The following is a 19,712-nucleotide window of genomic DNA, read 5'->3' as shown; positions in this document are numbered from 1 at the left end:
ACATTTGCTAGTTAATGCGTCTTTATTTTTTGTCAGAATGATGGCCGTGGTTGAAGATTTCTCTTTGCCAAAATACAGCTGGCTCATCAAAGTTTGCATTATTAACAATGTCACACAGTCAAAGTGGCATGTAATTTGCTGTTACACTAAAGGAGGTTGAAAGTCACATTGAAAGCAAAGGGATCACTGTCAGAGCCATGAATTAAATATTTGTATAAATCTGTTTTTATGTCTGAGACAGGAGGTAAAATAATTATTTAAAAAGACGTAATTCTGTTAGCAAAGCAAATAAATTTATGATTTTTGATTTTTGTATGTTTTATTTTAATGTTATGCAGTGGAAAGAAAAAAGGTATGAGAGAGAGATGAATGAGAAACAGTCTGACTTCAATCCCTTTGACTGAACATTACTCAAGTATATTAACTTTATCTGCAATGAACCCCTATGGGCGAGTGATGGGATCAAAGGTCATGAACAACTGAGGTCAAAGGCCAGAGAGTAAATATGTCCAACAATCCTAAATCTCCTAATACACCTTAAAGAACTTTGGATGGCAAATGAATGACAAAAGAAAGAGAAAAACATCATTGCAATTGAAGTAGGCTGTAGTCTGTATAGTGAAAACATTTTGTAAATTGAAAAGTCAAAATCTCAAAGTTGACATTTCATATAAATAGTAATCCTTTGCTATTTATTAAACATGTTGTGACAACTTTTGTTATATTTATTAACATCACAAAGTATCATTATCACATAAATAAGTTTATCATTCATACGCTCTATGAATATGCAAACACAGAATCTATTGTAGCATTTCATTGTTACTGTCAATGCTACCAGAAAATTTCTGATAATCATGCCACGTACAGTCTGCGTTTCTAGAGAACTTCCTATCCTATCTGCAATTTCCAAATACATACTGTGAATTTGGATCTTCAGTCACAGATATTATGAGATGGTTGCTTCAACATAGTTAGCCCTGTGTTGATAACACCCTTACAAAACTATGGAATCATGTTGGTATAGCCACATAGTAAATCTAGGAAAGCATACATTATACAGTATTTTAACAGATAGCTTCATCATTGTAAACAAACATTAACAGACCTTGTATTGTAAACTGTTGTAAGGCTTAGGTTAACAGCCACTTCAGAACTAAATTTCTACTTTTAAAAGGACTTTGCATGAGTGATTGAAAACAGTGCTATAGACCAATAAGGTCAACTAAGGTCAATTATTTTGTTTGTTAGTAGGTGGATGGTTCATTTATTCTTATACTACAATACTGCACACAGCAGAACATACTTGGTCATGATTGATATTGTTCCAACTTTACATTGCTATTAACTGGTTCACATCTCACATAGGTATGATTATGGCTGGATACCACGGTACCATTGCATAACCTTAGTTTAAAAGACATCAACAGCAACATGACAACATAGATTTAGCAAATGAAACTATATGAATACTTAAGTTGATGTAGCAGACATCAGGATTTCTCTACATCATAATTCCTCCTTTCTAAGTGATTGCAAAATAATTATGAATTCTGCTTTAATTCTTTGAACAAATAAAACTGTCCGTATATTGAACAACTTTATAGACATTGCTTATTTACATTTCGAACCCTGCCACAAGCAAATGTGAAATCTCTGGCAGTTTATAACTGTGAACCCTTTCAATATTCCTATAGATTGGTAGATGTGTAAAGGGACCTCTAGCTTCCCGTTTATTCACAAGTCCTCCAATGAGTGATTTGCTGCATGCAATCAATGGTTGCATTTATCGTAGGTCTGGGTCACCACTGATGCCTTTCTTTATCCTCAAAAGTATAGTGGTCAGCCACTGATCCAGACGTGTTATGGAATCATAGTCTTTGACCTGCAATGTCAAGGTCAAGTGAAGGTCAGTAAAGCTCAAAGCAGCTTAGTCATATAACAAAATGACTAACAACATCAAATGGAAGTTAAAGGGGCAGTTCACCAAGGCTGATTTTCACATATGTGCTAGCTTTTGGGCCACTTATTCTGGAAAAGCCGATTTTGCCACTTATAATTTGCATGATTTTTTACAAAAACAGACGAAAATAGTGACGGAAGTTGCCATTAAGGGCTTCATCAACTCACTGTATTTTGAATCATGGGAAAAGAGTGCCAAGCTTGGCACTTTCATCACCTGATATGGCAGGGACCATCTTCCGATGGATATTCAATTGTCATTCACGTTCACAACAGGCTCTGCGTATTTGCATAACTATTGTTTAAGTTATGCAAATATGTACAGCCTGGTGTGAACTTGAGTCAGTAGACAATGCCATACCCATTGGAAGATGGTCCCTGCCATATCACATGTTATCATATGCATATATAACCTCCTCTTATCACACATTAATAATTATAACGTTGATACTCTACACTCATGGAAATCAAAATCACTAACTGCTAAAGATAGTCACACTGTTCTGATACCCTAAAACTGGCTGTATTTCTTTGCAAGTAAAACCAAGGGGGTATGAAAGTGAGTACGAGGGATGTTTGTGTTTGAGTAAAAGTGGGACAACTTACAGCATCTGTGTATGCATCTATGTTTTGTTCTTCTGCAGCAGCTAGAAGTGTCTGCAAAGAAGGAGAGGAATAGAATATGAGTTGAGTGTTGGTGAAACATCAAGGATCAAAGTCTCTTGGAGAGAGGAGAGTCAAGGAAGTCAGTTCTTGTACAATGCATCATGATAGTGTGATCATACCAAAAGGTATAAAATAGCATGCAAAATATGACAGCATTTCTGTTTACTACTGGCATCAAAGTCCAGATGATGCCACATGGTTGAAGTATAATGATCTCTTGTTTCAGCTGAAAAACATTCATCCAGTTATCAACTTATACAAATATGACTTTACATCTCTATACATCACTTTATAGCACCTACCAAGGCAAGTTAAGGATTATTACATGAACTTTGGTCAAAATCACATGGTATTTGAGTGATGTGTCTGCGTTTTAATGAGATGGACACTAACACGTCAAATTGCACATGAGATGGACACCTACACGTCAAATTTACACACATAACAATAATAACTTCGATAACAACCTAACTTTGTATAATAACCTCTTCATCATACACACATATTTTGATGAACACTGTTTTTGTTGGGACGTTTTGAAATTAGTGGCAAATTGATAACAGGGCCCTTGCTTCTTGATGTATTCATATAATGTTGAGAGAATGCAACTGTGAACTGACAACAATTTTTGCTATATTAATGGAAAACAATAGACAAGTAGATTGGTTAAATTATACATAAACAGTTAAAATTTATCTAAGTTGTACAAAAATTAAATAATGACTTCATGTAGGAAATGACAGGCATCAAAGCATTCACTACTCCAAATAAGTGACTGCACTGTATCTGTATCATTCCAAAAACTTTACGCAAACTAATTCTAACCTTTTTAATCATGTCAGAAATGTTAAAATGACGAAAATTTCAACTTGTTCTTGATAGATTAGTGTTACCAATATCGTACTTGTTGGATTATAACCCCCTGCTAGTGTATAAGCCCCTTCACTACTTTTAGAGGATTTTTGAAAATGCTGTACATCCATGTATAAGCCCCAAGTTGAACTCACATATGGAAAGGTTAGGAAAGTCTAATTGAGCATTCTGGTACTAGGGTAAAATTACTTTTTTATACCAAAGAAACTAGTAAAAGGTGTTAAGATAATGCAACATTGAAGTTCCTATGATGGTTAAATAAGGAAAGGGGCACCTTTTTCCCAGTAATTTAATATTCTGTGATACTCTGTTCCCCAACCCCCATTCTACTCTGACCTTTGACATCCACCATTTTCCCCATTTTTCATTTCTATTCACATTACAGATAATGGTTTTCATTCTAAAAACAAACAATTTCATTTGTTTGAAGCAATGGCTACAACACAGTTAAGAATCATGTTTAGCATGCAGTTAACTGTCCCTTGTCAAGTCCATCACCAAGGCTACGCATACATAAAAGCTAACTTGTCTCCTAAAAGACATAATTCCCCACGTCATACAAAATGTCACACTAATTTGACTGTCAACAGCCACAAGACTACAACAAGACTACATTTGCAGCTTGAATGAACGATTAGCTGCTCGTGCTTTCAGCATCACTGTTGAGGCTGCGGCATTCTGTTGTACTTGTAAGTAAAAATCAGCTGTTGAGATGGCAACTGCATGAAATGCTATAAAGCGTCGAAAGCATTCTTAGCAAATTCGATGTCAAGACGTGACACCAGATATCTACAGTTTAATCACTGTTTGAAAACGGAGTGATGTAAAGTATCCCTTAACACACAAGGACCATGTGAAGCTGGACGAATGCTACAGAACCAGAAGGCTCCCCATCGTTCAGTTCGCATGGCTTGGTTAGGTCGGAGTAGCCTAGTTGTTTTGAGATAGGGTACCTGCCAATACAAACACCCTTGGCAAGCGAAGTTGAAGGCTCCCTAACTTGCATATATCGGTCACTTCTGTAACTGCAGGGCCATGGAGGTAGCACAGAGACTGTGCAATCTCCATCCATGGTTAGGCTGTTTATTCCTAACAAGATGCAGGGTCTAATGCCATGACTTTCTGTCATTTTTATGGACATGAAACATATCTGCTTTTAGTACTTAGGGATTAAATACTTTTCTGAAGAGACTAAAAAACCATAGATGCCCAAAATGTCATGTTTGTACTATACAAATGCACCAATTCAGAACAAAGCTAACTTTTGTGAACAAATTTCATGAGCCAGGTCAGGCACAGTGACGTTGGATAATTTTAAGACATAAGTTAACCAGAATTCTGTGTTTTTTGTAAAAATAAAATCATTTTCAGTGATGTGGGTAGACAGAACAAGTGCTAATTGATTAGCAATACTCTACTTATAATACATGCGTAATTTCTCGCCATTTGAGGTTGATGTCTAAGGACATGATCGCTCTATTTTGAGAACAATTGAAATAACAGTGAAATCAGCCGCATTTGTTGCCCCTCTATAGTGTGGATCATTTGGTGAACGTAACCAATCAAAGTACGTCATTTGTTGAAAGCAACTAATCAAAGTGCATCATACAATGAAAGCAACCAATCAGATCTCATCATCTGATTAAAGCAACCAATCAAAAAACATCTGATGATGATAGCAACAAATCAAAGTGTGTTGTCTAATAACAGCAATTCAGCAAAGTGATATAAAAGTAAAATAAATACATAAGTACACACTAACCTTAACAAGTTTGTATTCTCTACTGTCTGCAAATGCTGGGAACATTTCTTCATATTTTTGAATAGCGTGCTGAGCATTCAGTAAATCTACACACATGTGACAGAGGGCAGCTTTGAAGAAATAATCTTTTGCACTGTATTTGAGTAGTGAGCTATCCATGGCTGTAGCTGCAACTTGTTCATAGATCTCTATTGCCTTTGGATACTGTTCTAATTGTGCTGCATACAAAGCCACCTTCAGCAAGCATTTATTTGCAGAGCTAAAAACAGAAAACAGTATGAAATATTTTAGAATACATGAAAAACTGGTTTTTATCAATTCTGCAAAGATTTCATTGCATATTTCACTGTACTCAATGCATTGTGCTTGACAGGGTACCACACAGTAGAACAAAAATATGTAATTATTTTATGGAAAATAAATAATAGATAATACCTCAAAAAGTAAAAATTTATTGTTCACTTATATAAAAAGGTCATAATTTCCTATTTCAATTCCTAGCTAATGCACTGGGACTCAATTGTAACAATTGCCAGAACATTACCCAACCCTACGTAATGATAAAATCTTGCCAGATGCATTTACCAACAGAAAGAATGGGTATCAGCTGGTAATATGATACCACAACTTTCATTGTAAAATACCTTATCATAACTTTCAAATGCCTTGAAGACTCTCTCACTTTTATATGATAAACAAAAACATCATCCGGATACAGAGTCTGGCGGTAATTACAAATGGCGATACGCAACACTCTTTCCAAAAGTACAACTTATCAGATAGGTAAGTCATAGGTTACTTCCCACGCCTTAAAACAAGACAATTCACCAACATAGTTCATGTTAATGTTTAATACCTCACCTGTTTGATTCTTCTCCTCTGTAATAATCAGCTGCTTGTTCATAATTACTTATTGCTTTTTCTATATCCATGACTTCACTCTCATAAATTTCTGCTATTGATATATGATGCTTTGCCGCAATAGTAAATCTACCCATGTCGGTAAAGATTTCCACGGCTCTGTGCAAGCAGTTCACCGCCTCTGAAATTTTCAAATTTGTAAAAATTCTACATAGTTAACTGATTTGTTAAAATTTTTAAAGACAAAATCTACCACGATTAGAATAAACAGCTCTTGCCATATCTCAGTACTTCCTAAAGAAGTCCGAAAGAGCTGGTAGAAGCATTAGTATCTGTAACATAATTTTTTTTTCACCAATCCCTTCATTTCAGTCAGACTCACTATTGCCTGGGCATGCTGAATTTCAAAGTCCACTACACAAAGACACTGTGCCACCTTCCGTGTCAGGCCATTTTACTATGAAATTTTGTTCAATGATGGTTCTGTGCCTGAATATCTGACTGCATTCAATGAACATAATAACCCTACCAGATCTCTCTGTTCAGGAGATGGATTACCCCTTTAAAATTCAATGGACGCAGCTCAAGTTCTTTGGCAATCCTTCTTTTTCATATGCTGCTGCTATTTTGTGGATATGGACTTCCTAGTCATATTCATTCTGCATCAAGTACTGAAGTTTTTGAGATCTACTTTTTTGAGAGAGCTTACTCATGTGACACAAGTGCCAGTGAACATTTTGATGGCTACCAGGCAATATAAATTTCTTATCGTATCATATTGTATCATATCACCTTCTGAGGAAAACTACCGGTAGTCATCTTACCTGGTGGGTCAGACTTCTTGTAGCAGTTGCCAGCATCAACAAAGTTGCTAGCAGCTTCATGTTTACTAGCAAGACGCAGCTGAATCGATGCAGATTCACAAAATGCATTCCCAGCAGCTGAAGGGCAATTTATTTTTTTAAAAGAAGACATTAGAGATGAAATTTTAAAACGACAGTTGTACATACAAAGAGCTGAATAAATATTGTACTTTCAGCCTATCCTGACATTTTAATCAAAAACTTGCCCAAGAGAGACAGGATCCAAGTTTAACATAATCTCCAGATACCTAGTAGGCAAATCCTCCCTGTCATAGTGTCATTAACAAGATCAATGAATGTGAAATCATTTGAAAAACATCTTGCATATGATCTAATGGCTGTTGGCCCTCCTGCTCAAAAATCCATCGTTAACTTACTGTGCCTGTAGGAATTTGAACATATGATATACCCTATCTGTAACCACTACAAGGGCAAGAGGACTCCATATATTTTACCTGAATACAAGTTGTATTGATTGAACTCCTTATATTTTATCTGAGTACCAGTTGTGTTATTTGCGATATGTACAACTCACATAAAATTGTTTACTTTCATTCATTTTTGTAAGTAGCCATTAACATATTCCTGCATTCCGGACAAAAATTATTACTGGCTTGTCGATAAGTAATACCATCAAATTTTTGGTAAAGTTGACGCCAGTACAACACCGAGCACATAATAAACATCTGGGTCACGTGATTATGTCATCGGGACACGCCACCACTTCTTTCACATACACACATATGACCGAGAACAATTGCTCATTCCTATTTTTAGGGGTCGTGTCAGGACGACGACATCCGTGCCACTAAACTCTGCCATGTATAAATCAAATACAGATTATTAAGGACGCAAAGTTTCATTATAACATACTGCAATTACCGATTGATTCGAGCATGGGGCACCATGGTTAAGATATGAAATTACAAAATAAAAAAACAACCATTACACTCACCGCTCCACTTTTTCGCCATTTTAAACATATTAGCAGCTCTTTGGTATAGTTCGCTGGCGTCCTCCAGTTTTGCTGAGCGACTACCAAAACCATGACATGAGAAAACAAGCGAATTGTGTTTAATAATCGAGATACCTTTTAACTGATATGTGTCAAGTGTTGAATGTATGCGGAAGGGGCCATGTTATGATACAGGCTATATACTATACTACGATTCTGGATCACTAATACTTACCTGAACATACCGAAGAAACCTTCCGATGATCTCATCTTCTTTTCTGCTTCTGCTATCAATTTCAGAGCCCTCTCTTCGTTGTCTGCCATCTTTGTGATTAAAATGGATGAATATTCCTAAATTTAAAGTACAATAACGTCCTTGATCTCGAGTTACAACTGGCGATCATACGACACTTAGCTCTCGGATGAGACATGCGCAAATGGGATCGTCCAGAGGCCTTTCGCATAGCATGTTGGGAAATAGAACGAAACGTATGTTGGTTCGTTCCGCGTACAGTGCGTCCGTGCTCTTTGGAAATAACTGTCATTCGAAGTTTAAAACGTAAAACTCTCTTTCAGTTTTGAACTTGGAAATAAATAAAAGGCAAGGGTAAGTACAGCGTCATTATATTCTTTCTCATTAAATAATTGCTGAGTAGAGAATCGTCTTTGTAAAAGGTTACGTGAGCTGTTCATTGCAATAAGAAATAATTGTTGCTTTCTTCTGAGGTGTTGTTCTGTCCATAGACCCTAAAAAAGAGTCACAGGGAACTCTGACTGAATAACAGTAAACAAGTAAATAAAAAACAGAAAGATAAAAAATAGCAAAAATGGTCAAAAATAGACAGAATAAACAAAAAACTTAAGTAAACAAAAACATACAAGGAAACAAACAAACGACTGACGGATCAATTGTGAGACTTCCATGAAACAGACCAGATTCACTTGTTATGGTCCTCCTCTCTAGATTCACGGTCCTTCTCTCTATAGGATGACCATTCCACAGCAAGGTTTGTTTTCTTGTTTGTTTGCTTTTATTTTTGTTATTTGTTTGTTTTGTTTACTTGGTTTTTTTTGTTTGTATACATTTTAATTCTTTGTTTTTGTTTATTCTGTCCATTTTTTTCTTTTGTTACTGTTCTATTTTCTATTTTTATTGACTTGTTTACTGTTATTCAGTCAGAGTTCCCTGGGGTTCTATTTTGATTGAAGGAATAAATTTTGGGTTTTTTTGTTTTGCTCATGTTTTTGCTTTTTTGTCGTTTAGGGAGTTGTAACAACACCAATGGAAAACATGCCATGATTATGATGATTATGATAGGTTTCCTTGCAAAGCAGTGTCATAAACTGATCGAAAGCTTATTTATAAAATCTACAATCACTTTCAGTTCTTCAAGTTCACATGCACACTTACTTGTAGGTCTACCTGTGTGTCTAGTTATCTACGTGTGGGTATATATATATATATATATATATATATATATATATATATATATATATATATATATATATATATATATATATATATATATATATATATATGTATATATATATATATATATATATATATATATATATATATATATAATATATAAGATGGTTGACGTGCCTTGATTCGTTTGATCAGTTGGTATAGAGCATTGAGGGACGGTAGGTACAAATCCTACGTTGCATAAAATGTCATAGTCGTATAAAAAATCCGAAACAAAACGTCTTTATTCCCTCTTCTCTTCGTTTCCTGTTTTTCATCAGTTTTTGACCGAGCTGGCGCATACGCATACATGTCATAGCGCCTGCAAAGGCAGCAGGCAGACCTTTCGGAATTTTTTCACATATTACATTTACGCCCTATAGAGTTAAGAAGCGAGCACAGCTCAATTAACAGAAAATTGCAATGCTTTTCAATAAATAAATTGAAGAATTAATGCTCGTTAGCGATAATTCGACTATTATACAAAACTGGAGCATGCTGTAGGCAAATGGTGCTTTAAACACGAGACAGGTATATTTTATTATTGGAACTCTTAGACTAATAAAGGCACATATATTAGACCACTGTAATCGTCCGTTTCTCTGTTGCGGAACAGCATGTCATTCATACAATATATATATATATATATATATATATATATATATATATATATATATATATATATATATATATATATATATATATATATATTGCAATGCGGTACTGCATTGTGTAGGTCTACTCCCTACTCGTACTCCTCTTTGAAGACACACAAGTGCATGCGCTTACTATTTGCTTGCCTTTAATATTCGTGTTGTCATGTTGTCATTTTATAAGGAATTTGCTGAAAATATTATCACTCTTGCTTACCCAGATAAGCATACTATGTTGTCGAGATTTGTATAATTTGTCCTAATTCACTCGATGTGTCACCAATTTATATACTTATACCTGATCGCAATGTCTTATCATTTTGTCAGGGACGCGGACACGATTAGTTCAGTGTGAGATCCAAAATTGTGTGAATTGGGAAATATTTTGTGCTTTTTGTTATTTTTTTTTTGTATTATGCAATACGTTCAAATATACATCTCGTGAAATAAATCCAATATATGTATGATATAGTCTGGAGTGATATGCATTACCCGTCATCCCCCGATAACCTAATGTACAACATCATGCTTCAACAGCTGAAGTCTTCTCTGTAACGCTGTATCAGTTAGATATGTCCGGACGACAAATACTTGACCAGGGAGAGGCAGACAACGGTCAGAATCATGGCGCTAAAACGGCGGAAAAAATTCAGCTGGATGCTAAACTTCGACGTCGCATGACGGTTTTTAAGCAACAAAAACCGCCCAAGAAACCTCCAGACAGACAAAAGAGTTACCATAATTACGATACCGCGACAGTAAATAAAGACAAAGAAGATGAAAAGGAGAAGAAGAAACGAGCGATGCACTTGATAACATCTGCAAGTCCTTTCAGACGGCACATGTATGTCTTTATTGAATCGATGTCATTCAGCGGCTTTATCTTGGTGGTCATTCTTCTCAATACAGCTATGTTGTGCGCCCTCACATTCAACGAAGTGCAAGTCAAATTTGGTAAGCTACCATTCTGTCGTCGTGGCCATGATGTTTAATACCCCAGTCAATCTTACAGACATGAAAACAACACCAAAACAAAAAATTGAGACTCAGTCGCTTTAACCCTTTCACCATCATGGTTTGTACCAAATCCATTGTTTTCTATGGTAAAGTTGGACCTGTACACAGGGAACTGGGGGTGAAAGGGTTAAAGTTTACCAACTTAAACGAAAAGACTTGTACAAAATTAAAGCACAATAGTGTACATATACATGCCGATGTATTTTGGAGTACAATTTATGTTCTTCACGGTAGAGCAAGATGCCAACATATCCGACGAAAATTTAGTTCAGAAGTTTATCAGAACAGTCTCAATTAAGTTGATGTATACTAGTAACACTTGGTAATTAATTTGTGTCCTTCTCTCTAGGGTGGTACGCTCGCATTATAGATTACATTATGATGGTGATTTACTTCGTCGAATGCGCCCTCAAACTCTACGTTTGGAGACTTTACTTCTTCAAAGAGCAGTGGAACGTTATCGGTAGGTAAGACTCGGTTCCTTGAAAGTCGTTGAGTTTTTATTATTGACAGTAACGAACAAATCAATGGATCTAAGACACCTAAATCCTCATTTCAAATTAATGCACCATTTATTTTAAGGCAACATGTGAAACGCTACTTCGATACGTCTGATAATACATACATGTATAACTTGGCATGTACAAATACCTTTGTATGTGTTACAATTTATAGCTGTTGTTGCTGCACACAGGCGCTCGTTAGCTGGGTACTCTGCTAAATCGATCGATTTTCTGCTATATCTATCTATGCCGTAGTCAATATGCCCGCCACTGCAATCTAAGGGAGTATTTAGGTTGCAGTGGCGGGCATATCGACTACGGGATTGATAGATCGAGCAGAAAATCGATCGATCTAGCAGACTACCAGCTAACGAGCGCCTGTGTTGCTGCATCATCCTGCGATTTTGCTCACAGGCGGCCCAATTACTATTAATAAAGCTTATTATTGAGTTTTTCTCAGTTTTTCTCTGTCACTGTCAGTCCCTCTCCTTTTTTCATGCTCTGACTGATCGTAGTAAATAAAATAAATGACTATATAGCCTAACCTTTAGCCATCTGACTCTTTATTTATTTTACACCCCATTATAAGGACGTTTATCTCTCATATACACATCTTGTAATTAATTAGTCAACACAACTAATTATGCTAATCCGTGGACTTATCAAGGGTTGGTCAACATGGCAAAGATAGAGATGTAAATGAAAAAGGAGTATATGAGAGATAAACGTCCTTGTAATGGGGTGTAAAATAAATAAAGAGTCAAGAGGCTAGGTTAGGCTATAAAGTCATTTATTTTTATTTACTACGATCAGTCAGAGCATGAAGAAAAGGAGAAGAACTGATAGAGAAAACTTAGAAAAACTCAATAACAAGCTTATTAATAGTGTTTGGGCTGCCTGTGTTTTGCTCTGGCAAATGAAAGGGATTTGGAATGAGTGATGCAGCGATGAATAACTTGTTTCGGAAACCATTACAAATAAACTTATCAAATGGTTCTGAAATGTACACCACTTTTTCGCATCTCTATGCAGACTTTACAATAGTGTGTTCAAATATCGCGGACTACAGTACTCAGATCATTCTTGAGAATGACGTGAACATCTTGAAGTTTCTGGTCATGTTCCGAGCCATGAGGGCGCTTCGAGCAATTCGTGTGCTCAGAACTGTGAGGTGGGTGAAAAGTTTATAATACATGTTTTATTTTATTCCGTTATTTATCATATTTATGTATTATTTTGGTCATTTGCGCCTTTTATCGTTTCTGAAATGACAATATTTACTCCTGTACTCCATTGTTGAACAGATTTCTGAAGAACATCCAGGTTATTATGAATACCTGTTTGCAGTCAATGCAATCCATGGGCGCTATCGTTATGTTGATCTCATTGTTCCTGTGTATCCTTTGTTAAGAGGCACATCCTAAGTCCCATCTTTTATTCTTAAACAAACTCGTACCTGTTGTCTTTTAGAAAGTTCAATGGCTCTTCGTAACTGGCTGTAAAATTGTCTTTCCGATAGTTTGACAGCTGTGTGATTTGAAATAAATGTAATCTAACTGTGCTTTCATTACAACAGAAGAGCCCCCGTCATGATTGACGATAAGGATGTTTACTGGTGATTATGGTAATGCTAAACTTCGCACCATCTTCTCACAACAAAATTGCTGAAGTCTTGAAAAGATTCAAGCATCATGAATATATCTATATGTAAGGCCGCTCCTTACGATCTGACAAACGATATATCAGGGAGGTTATCGAATCATTGTGCGTGGATTGAAAAAGAATGAACATGCCATTGCTTTAAAGCGATAACCGTGCGCGTTGAAATCATATATTTCCTTGACAATTTCTTGAAGACATGTTTGCTGTGATTGGCCGGGGACTTTATGCCGATGTAGATCCGTCGCGTTTTGGTGATCTATGGAAAGCTGTTTTCACATTATTCCAGCTTCTGACGCTCGACGACTGGTTTTACATTTATTTAGATGCAGTGCACGCCAAACCAGGTGATATTCATCACGGGGTCATACACATTTCTTGCATGCATATGCATTTCTCAGTCGTGATTCTGGATTATTTTCTGGTGGATTCGATTTGATTCAGGCTACAATTCCGCCTCATAAAACCATCTTAAATTCGACAGATTGCTGTAATGGTAATGCGCACTGAACTTTCGACGTACATTTTCCAGGACCTATCACAGTGGAGCATAAATTCACCACTTCGAGTGGAATGAAGATAGAAGCGCAAAATCATTCTGTTTGTTTTTTTCAAGGGATTTTTTCTGACACAGAAACAAAGCATTTGATTGTCATTTGCATGTAAACCGAACAATTTTGGAGTAAAAACTATGTAAGAGAGGCATATGATAAAGCCGAAACCAAGGACTATGTACTCTCGACGCAGGAAACAATGCATTTGCCCTACTTACGTCACAGGGTATCGCGAGCTAGCTATACTCGTCTAGAAATTATGAATATGATCAATAAAATATCATGTTTCAAGCAAACTTTTTTTCGTTATACAAGCTTTACCCGTGTCTAGTGTGTGTTTATTACTTTACCCTAGCTATCTCTGTATAGTATTTAAAAGAAAACAGTTCATATCTGTTAATTGTCCTCCCTAATCCCCTTCATTAATTTGTTCTGGCGATAAGCCCCCGTGTTTGTGATCGGCAGAACAAATTAATGAAGGGGATTAGGGAGGACAATTAACAGATATGAACTGTTTTCTTTTAAATACTATACAGAGATAGCTAGGGTAAAGTAATAGGCACACACTAGACATGGGTAAGGGTTGTATAATGAAAAAGAGTGTACTTGAATACATGACATTTATTGATCATATTCATGACTTCTAGACGAATATTGCTCGCGATAACCAGTGCTTATGTCGGACACAATGTTCACTCACCGTTGAGCAAATAGTCCCTTGTTTTGGCTATAATGTATACTATATCATACCCGTATATTGATGGCGCAAATACTGCGATCTGATCGGGCGAGATGTTAAACTAACCGTGCTATATTCGCAATATCGCACGGTTGGAACAGGCACGAGATCTCAACTAGAGAAATTTTCCATTTCTGACGTTTCACGGTATAATTTCACTTCAATATTTATTATGATATAATAGCAATAAACCACCTAAGCAACGGAAATACCACTCCATTTTGACCAGTTCACACCATATATACACTCGCTATTGCTGTGCAAATATGTCGTAAACTGGTCAAAATCTCGCTATACCATCGCTGGGTGTGGTTTCTGAGAGGAACATTTGGCAAAGAGTGCATCACGAGGCAAAAACAACAATCCAATGAAAGTGTGCTCGCAGTTACTTTCTCACACTGTGATAAAACTGCTTACGGCAGTGTCATCGGCGTACATCCAAACAGTCCGACAATTTTGTTTCGATTTTAGAGTTGGATGTACACAGAAATCAAATTTGCCGTGACCCTTTGAAACCAAAATTAAAGACACGGTATGCCCGCCTAACTTCCATGCTGTTTGCATGCTTTATGTGGAATCCAGCTATCTTGTACGAATGAGAAGAATGAGAAATTACTTCAATCGAATCTGTTAACTTTCTGAACCAGAAAATCAAAGATTCGCCGACATTAAATGACGGTGTTGTTCATCATCCCACTCGCTCAGATACCTGAGGCGCTCGCAATCTCAGATTTGCTGTTGTACTCGAACACCTTCGCCGTTAGAGGTGAATATGACCTTCAATCGGGCACCGTTCTGTATCTTTCAGAAGCGGTTCACATCATCTTTTACTTGATCACATACATCGTTGTGGAATATTTCATCTTTCTAAAGTAGGTATATGACAGAGTACTTCGTAATGACTCAATTGCAACACATTTTATGAGTACCATACATTTTTCTCTTTGAATCGTGAAATCAGAAAAATTTAAGCGTCGTGAGTACTACTATAAAATGCAAGAATATTGAAGCATTCAGGTTATTTTCTAGGTCCAGGATGTAAGGGGGTAAATAATCGACAAATAACCACTGGTAACAGCTTTTTATATCCACACCTATAATATTGCAAAACCATTTCTTGCTGCCAATATCACTCCTGAAATGTTCTCTGTGTTCAGGGTGGCATCGCACGTAAACATAACCAATACCTTTTCCAAAGTGGTATTTCTCATCGAAGATGGCATGAAAACCCCCTTATACTATGTTTTTTCAAAGAGCAGAAAATCTAAAGTTTAGTGAGATAGCAATAATTTACTCCAGGAATGTACATATTGGGTAAAAAACTTAATTTTGGTACTGGTTTTTTTTTCTTGAGCTTGTTTGTCGCTGTTCTGGTGGACAATTTCCAGCTGACTTTGGAGGCAGCAGCGGCAGAGGACTCTGAGAGAAGAAAAGCATTGGTAAGTCTGACGGTTACGATGCTTATACGACATAGCAATAACTTGGCTTTGCCTCATGCATGGTGCAGCGGGGTATGCCTACGTGCAGGGTCCATACGCTCAAAAATTAAAATTTAACTTAAAATTCAAGGACTTCAAGGAATTTTTCATTAATTTTCATGACTTTTGAGGTCTACACTACCGTTTTCCCCATGAATCATTTTTACGACACATCATTATATATATACATCGTTTTTATTATAACTTTAGCAATCATTTGGTATTTTGTGAAAATTCTGGGAGGTTATCAATTTTCCAGGACCCGATTTCATTTTCAAGTACTTTCAATGACTTTAAGGAGCATAAAGACTATAGCATGGCAAGACCACCTAACGTTACCGCAAATACGCCCCTCTCCCCACTCTCCATCCCCTCTGGCGGGCATGAAGCTTAGCTAACGCAAACTAGGACGAACAGAAGTTGTGCTGTATGTGCGTTCTATAGTCAGCCCAAGGCATAGATAGAAGTCCAGCTGCCAATTACTACGACAGATACACACACCCACGACACGACAACTGGATTTGCATATTGCAATTAACTCTTCGAGTGCCATGATTTTTTCCCATCAAAATCTTAGTACATTTTACCAGTTTTTGAGAATTTTTCTGTAATTTTCTTGATAATTTCGGAGCAAATAGACATATTTTATTTGCTACAGTTTGTTATCAAAATTTGGGCAAAAATCTGGAAAAAAATAACTAGAGTATATTTCATAAAGGTGGCAAAAATTGACTTTGGCGCTCAAAGATCGAGTTAAACGTAACAGTAATTTGATAAAAGAGCTGATACTAATGTAACACAAGCTTTTAATATTCTATCTGTTTGTTGTGGACAATCTTTGAAAATGATTTTCGGTGATGATGCCTTGTTAAAATTGGCGATTACAGAAAGCAGCTGAGAGTCAACATGATGAAGATGAGTTTGCAGAGAATGTTCCCTCAGGTAAGTCATCAGCAACACACCAACAGTTTGTTCTATGAGAAGTGATTTTTCCAACGCTCTATGCGCAAGCATTTGAGTGATTTAAACAAGCTGATTGTTCGTTAACCTTTACAACTGAAGTCCCTGCAAATAGGCCTTAAATAAAATTGAAACCCATAGATTAGTTTAAAATCAGTGGTGAAGACACTTTATGGAGCTCTCATCTGCACCTGACAGATTGTTATTGCCTGCTGGGGAAAACTTGTCTCTCTGTGGGTTGTCGCCATTACTGATCTCATTCCATCATATGTTGGCTTCTCCCTAGACGCCAGTCTGGATACAGAAATCGAGGCTCCATATATTCGAAAAACACTGGAAGAGTATTACCCTTCCTATTCCTACAGCGAAAGGTGAGTGTACAAGCGAGTAACCATGGCAACTGCACCATCTGGTTTAGTCATGAAGTTGTGTACAATGGGTGCTGATTGGCATGTATTCCCACCGCAAATGACTCGGCATGGATAAAAGGTAGTTGTAAATGTGAAGAGCCTTCCCACAGCTTATTTGTGATTTCCAGTCAAAGTACACTGACGGATGTGTTGAGGAAAAGTGATAATTCCACTTCACAAACCCTGACTTGTCACATTTCAACTCTTGAAGCGTACCAGATTCTTTCAAATGAGAAGTATGAACACACAAACTGAAACCTCAAGATACTGAATATCTGAACAACCCAGCTATACACCTAGAAGTAGCATCTGCCTCAATTCTGGTTTGCATTGATTTCTACTTTGAGAACTAAACTGTTGACCCAGATTAAAATACAGCAATGTTGAATAATCGTTTGATGTTTACAAGTGAAACACAATGAAGATTATAAAAAATAATTAAGAGTTATATGTAAAGGTTGAAAAATCTATATAAACATTGAATGCAATCACCTATCCTCATATCCAAGTCCACTTTCCTGTAAATAATTGCATGATTGCTGTTCATTATAGTTCACTCATTTCCTTTTCAGGGAACAAGCATACCTCGGTCATTTCCTGCTATTATTGGCAGCCATAGAGTGTAATGGACATATTCACAGAAATCAGAAAGGTACACTGGACAAGATAACTGACTTGGTACAAGAGGTGTGTATAACACCAGTAATTCATATTCACATGTTTGGTCTCTGTTGGGCTCTTAAGGTTCCAAGACAAGAAATTCAGCTTTTTTAAGCTAACGATTCTCTTGTGATTAATAAGCTCAGAACCCCTGTAAATTATATACTTTTGGAAAGCCTAGATATAGGGGAACATTTTTGTTACCATAGGGTCACCATTGTTTACATAACTATCACGTGACATTAAATTTGCATAACCTTTCAAAAATCGGTTTTTGTAATGTTTTGTTTCAATGCTTTGAGATATGTGTCTGAAATTTGTGTGAAAGCAAGCTGTCCTAAGGATCTTCCAGATTGTGTCTCAGAATGTTTTTAGACATTCTTAAACAATTTTTATGCCAGAAAAACTTCAAGAGCAGTGAATTTAACCCTATATAATTTCTTTAAAATTGTGCTTAAAAAAGACTAAGCAAGATATAAACAATCTGAGACACCCTTTGGAAGAGCGGTGTTGCAGCTTGCATTCCAGCAAGTTTGAGTCAGATATTTTGAAGTATTGATACAAAACATAGGGAAAACCGATTTTCGAAAGGTTATGCAAATTACCTGTCATGTGATAGTTACGTAAACAATGGTGACACTGTGGTTACCAAAATGTTCCCCCATATCTAGGCTTTCAGAAAATGTATAATTTACTGGGGTTCTGAGCTTATTTAGCACCAGAGAACTGTTGGATTAAAAAGGTCAATTTCTTGTCTTGGAACCTTAATAAATTGAGTCTGTTAACAAAGTTAAGGTAGTATGCGCCTCGGAAATGAAAGACTTAAACTTTTGCTCAAACTTTCCTTGAGAGTTCTTTGAACCATGCTCTTTCAAAATCAAAAATAAAAATCGATGGTCACCATGCAAATTTTGGAACTAGAACAAATTACTCAAGCTTTACCGATATATGAAATTCAAAATGGCCGCCATTCCTGTGTTAACTCTATTGAGAAAAAACAAAGTTTTCGATTGTCGAAGAACTAAGCAAGTGAAAAGTTTTCTTACACCACAAGTGGTAGATCAGAAAAGAATTGAAAAAGTTTGAGAGTTGGAATATCTGTACCCGAGGCGCAATCTACCTTGGTATGACCTGTATGTTGTCAGGATAGGTATGTTAAACATATCACTAAACGATAAGTGAACATATAATATGACAATTAAAAAGTACATTAACCTTCCACTTGCATTGCTTTGAACTTGAATATCATTTACTTGCAAACAAATCAAGATGGTAGATAAGGTAAGCAATGCTGAGTTTATAAAATAAAATTATTCGTAATTTTATCACAATTACTTCGTGACTTTTTGTAGATACACCTGCTGTAATATACCGTACATATCTACTGATATACATTAAACAAGATACATTATTTGGTTTCAGACCATGGATGACGTGTAACCTGGCAAAACTGCAACAGAAGAGTGATCTAAGGAGTCATAACATCAGGATTGTCAATGAATATTCAATTCTCAAATTTCATTTACAAACACATGCAGACAAAGCAAAGAAATGGAAAACCGTATGGCGCATGGCTGAAGCAACCAAAGTAGATAATAAACTCAATACCATTAGAGTAGCTTTATCGATTGCTACTAAACATAGCAAGAAAAACTGAAACATTGATTGA

At 36.4% G+C, this 19,712-nt stretch overlaps 2 protein-coding genes across 7 annotated transcripts; one reads left to right on the top strand and one right to left on the bottom strand.

Annotated features, from left to right (window-relative positions):
• Nucleotides 1-3: 3 nt before the first annotated feature.
• LOC139149074 (alpha-soluble NSF attachment protein-like) lies at nucleotides 4-8,404 on the bottom strand. The gene is made up of 7 exons (XM_070720611.1): nucleotides 8,178-8,404; nucleotides 7,943-8,022; nucleotides 6,949-7,065; nucleotides 6,125-6,305; nucleotides 5,264-5,522; nucleotides 2,569-2,619; nucleotides 4-1,885 (listed from the first exon to the last, which is right to left on the bottom strand). The coding sequence occupies exons 1-7, from the start codon at nucleotides 8,264-8,266 to the stop codon at nucleotides 1,787-1,789; spliced, it is 876 nt and encodes a 291-aa protein (XP_070576712.1). The 5' UTR covers nucleotides 8,267-8,404; the 3' UTR covers nucleotides 4-1,786.
• A 26-nt stretch (nucleotides 8,405-8,430) lies between these two features.
• LOC139149072 (cation channel sperm-associated protein 1-like) lies at nucleotides 8,431-19,705 on the top strand. 6 transcript variants are annotated; one of them, XM_070720605.1, is made up of 12 exons: nucleotides 8,431-8,549; nucleotides 10,601-11,017; nucleotides 11,430-11,543; nucleotides 12,616-12,754; nucleotides 12,888-12,979; nucleotides 13,440-13,589; nucleotides 15,344-15,407; nucleotides 15,890-15,974; nucleotides 16,901-16,955; nucleotides 17,260-17,344; nucleotides 17,956-18,070; nucleotides 19,466-19,705. In XM_070720605.1, exons 2-12 carry the CDS (start codon nucleotides 10,636-10,638, stop codon nucleotides 19,481-19,483), a joined length of 1,299 nt encoding a protein of 432 aa, XP_070576706.1. In that variant the 5' UTR covers nucleotides 8,431-8,549; nucleotides 10,601-10,635; the 3' UTR covers nucleotides 19,484-19,705. The 6 variants fall into 6 exon arrangements, with proteins under 6 accessions (XP_070576706.1, XP_070576708.1, XP_070576709.1 ...); XM_070720607.1 differs by having other exon boundaries at nucleotides 8,442-8,549; nucleotides 10,630-11,017; XM_070720608.1 differs by lacking the exon at nucleotides 8,431-8,549 and adding an exon at nucleotides 9,533-9,589 and having other exon boundaries at nucleotides 10,634-11,017.
• Nucleotides 19,706-19,712: the final 7 nt, after the last annotated feature.

Source organism: Ptychodera flava, chromosome 14, assembly GCF_041260155.1.
Source record: "Ptychodera flava strain L36383 chromosome 14, AS_Pfla_20210202, whole genome shotgun sequence".
Classification (NCBI taxonomy): Eukaryota; Metazoa; Hemichordata; class Enteropneusta; family Ptychoderidae; genus Ptychodera; species Ptychodera flava.
The sequence above is the reverse complement of the archived record's forward strand: the minus strand, read 5'-3'. Positions and strand labels throughout refer to the sequence as shown.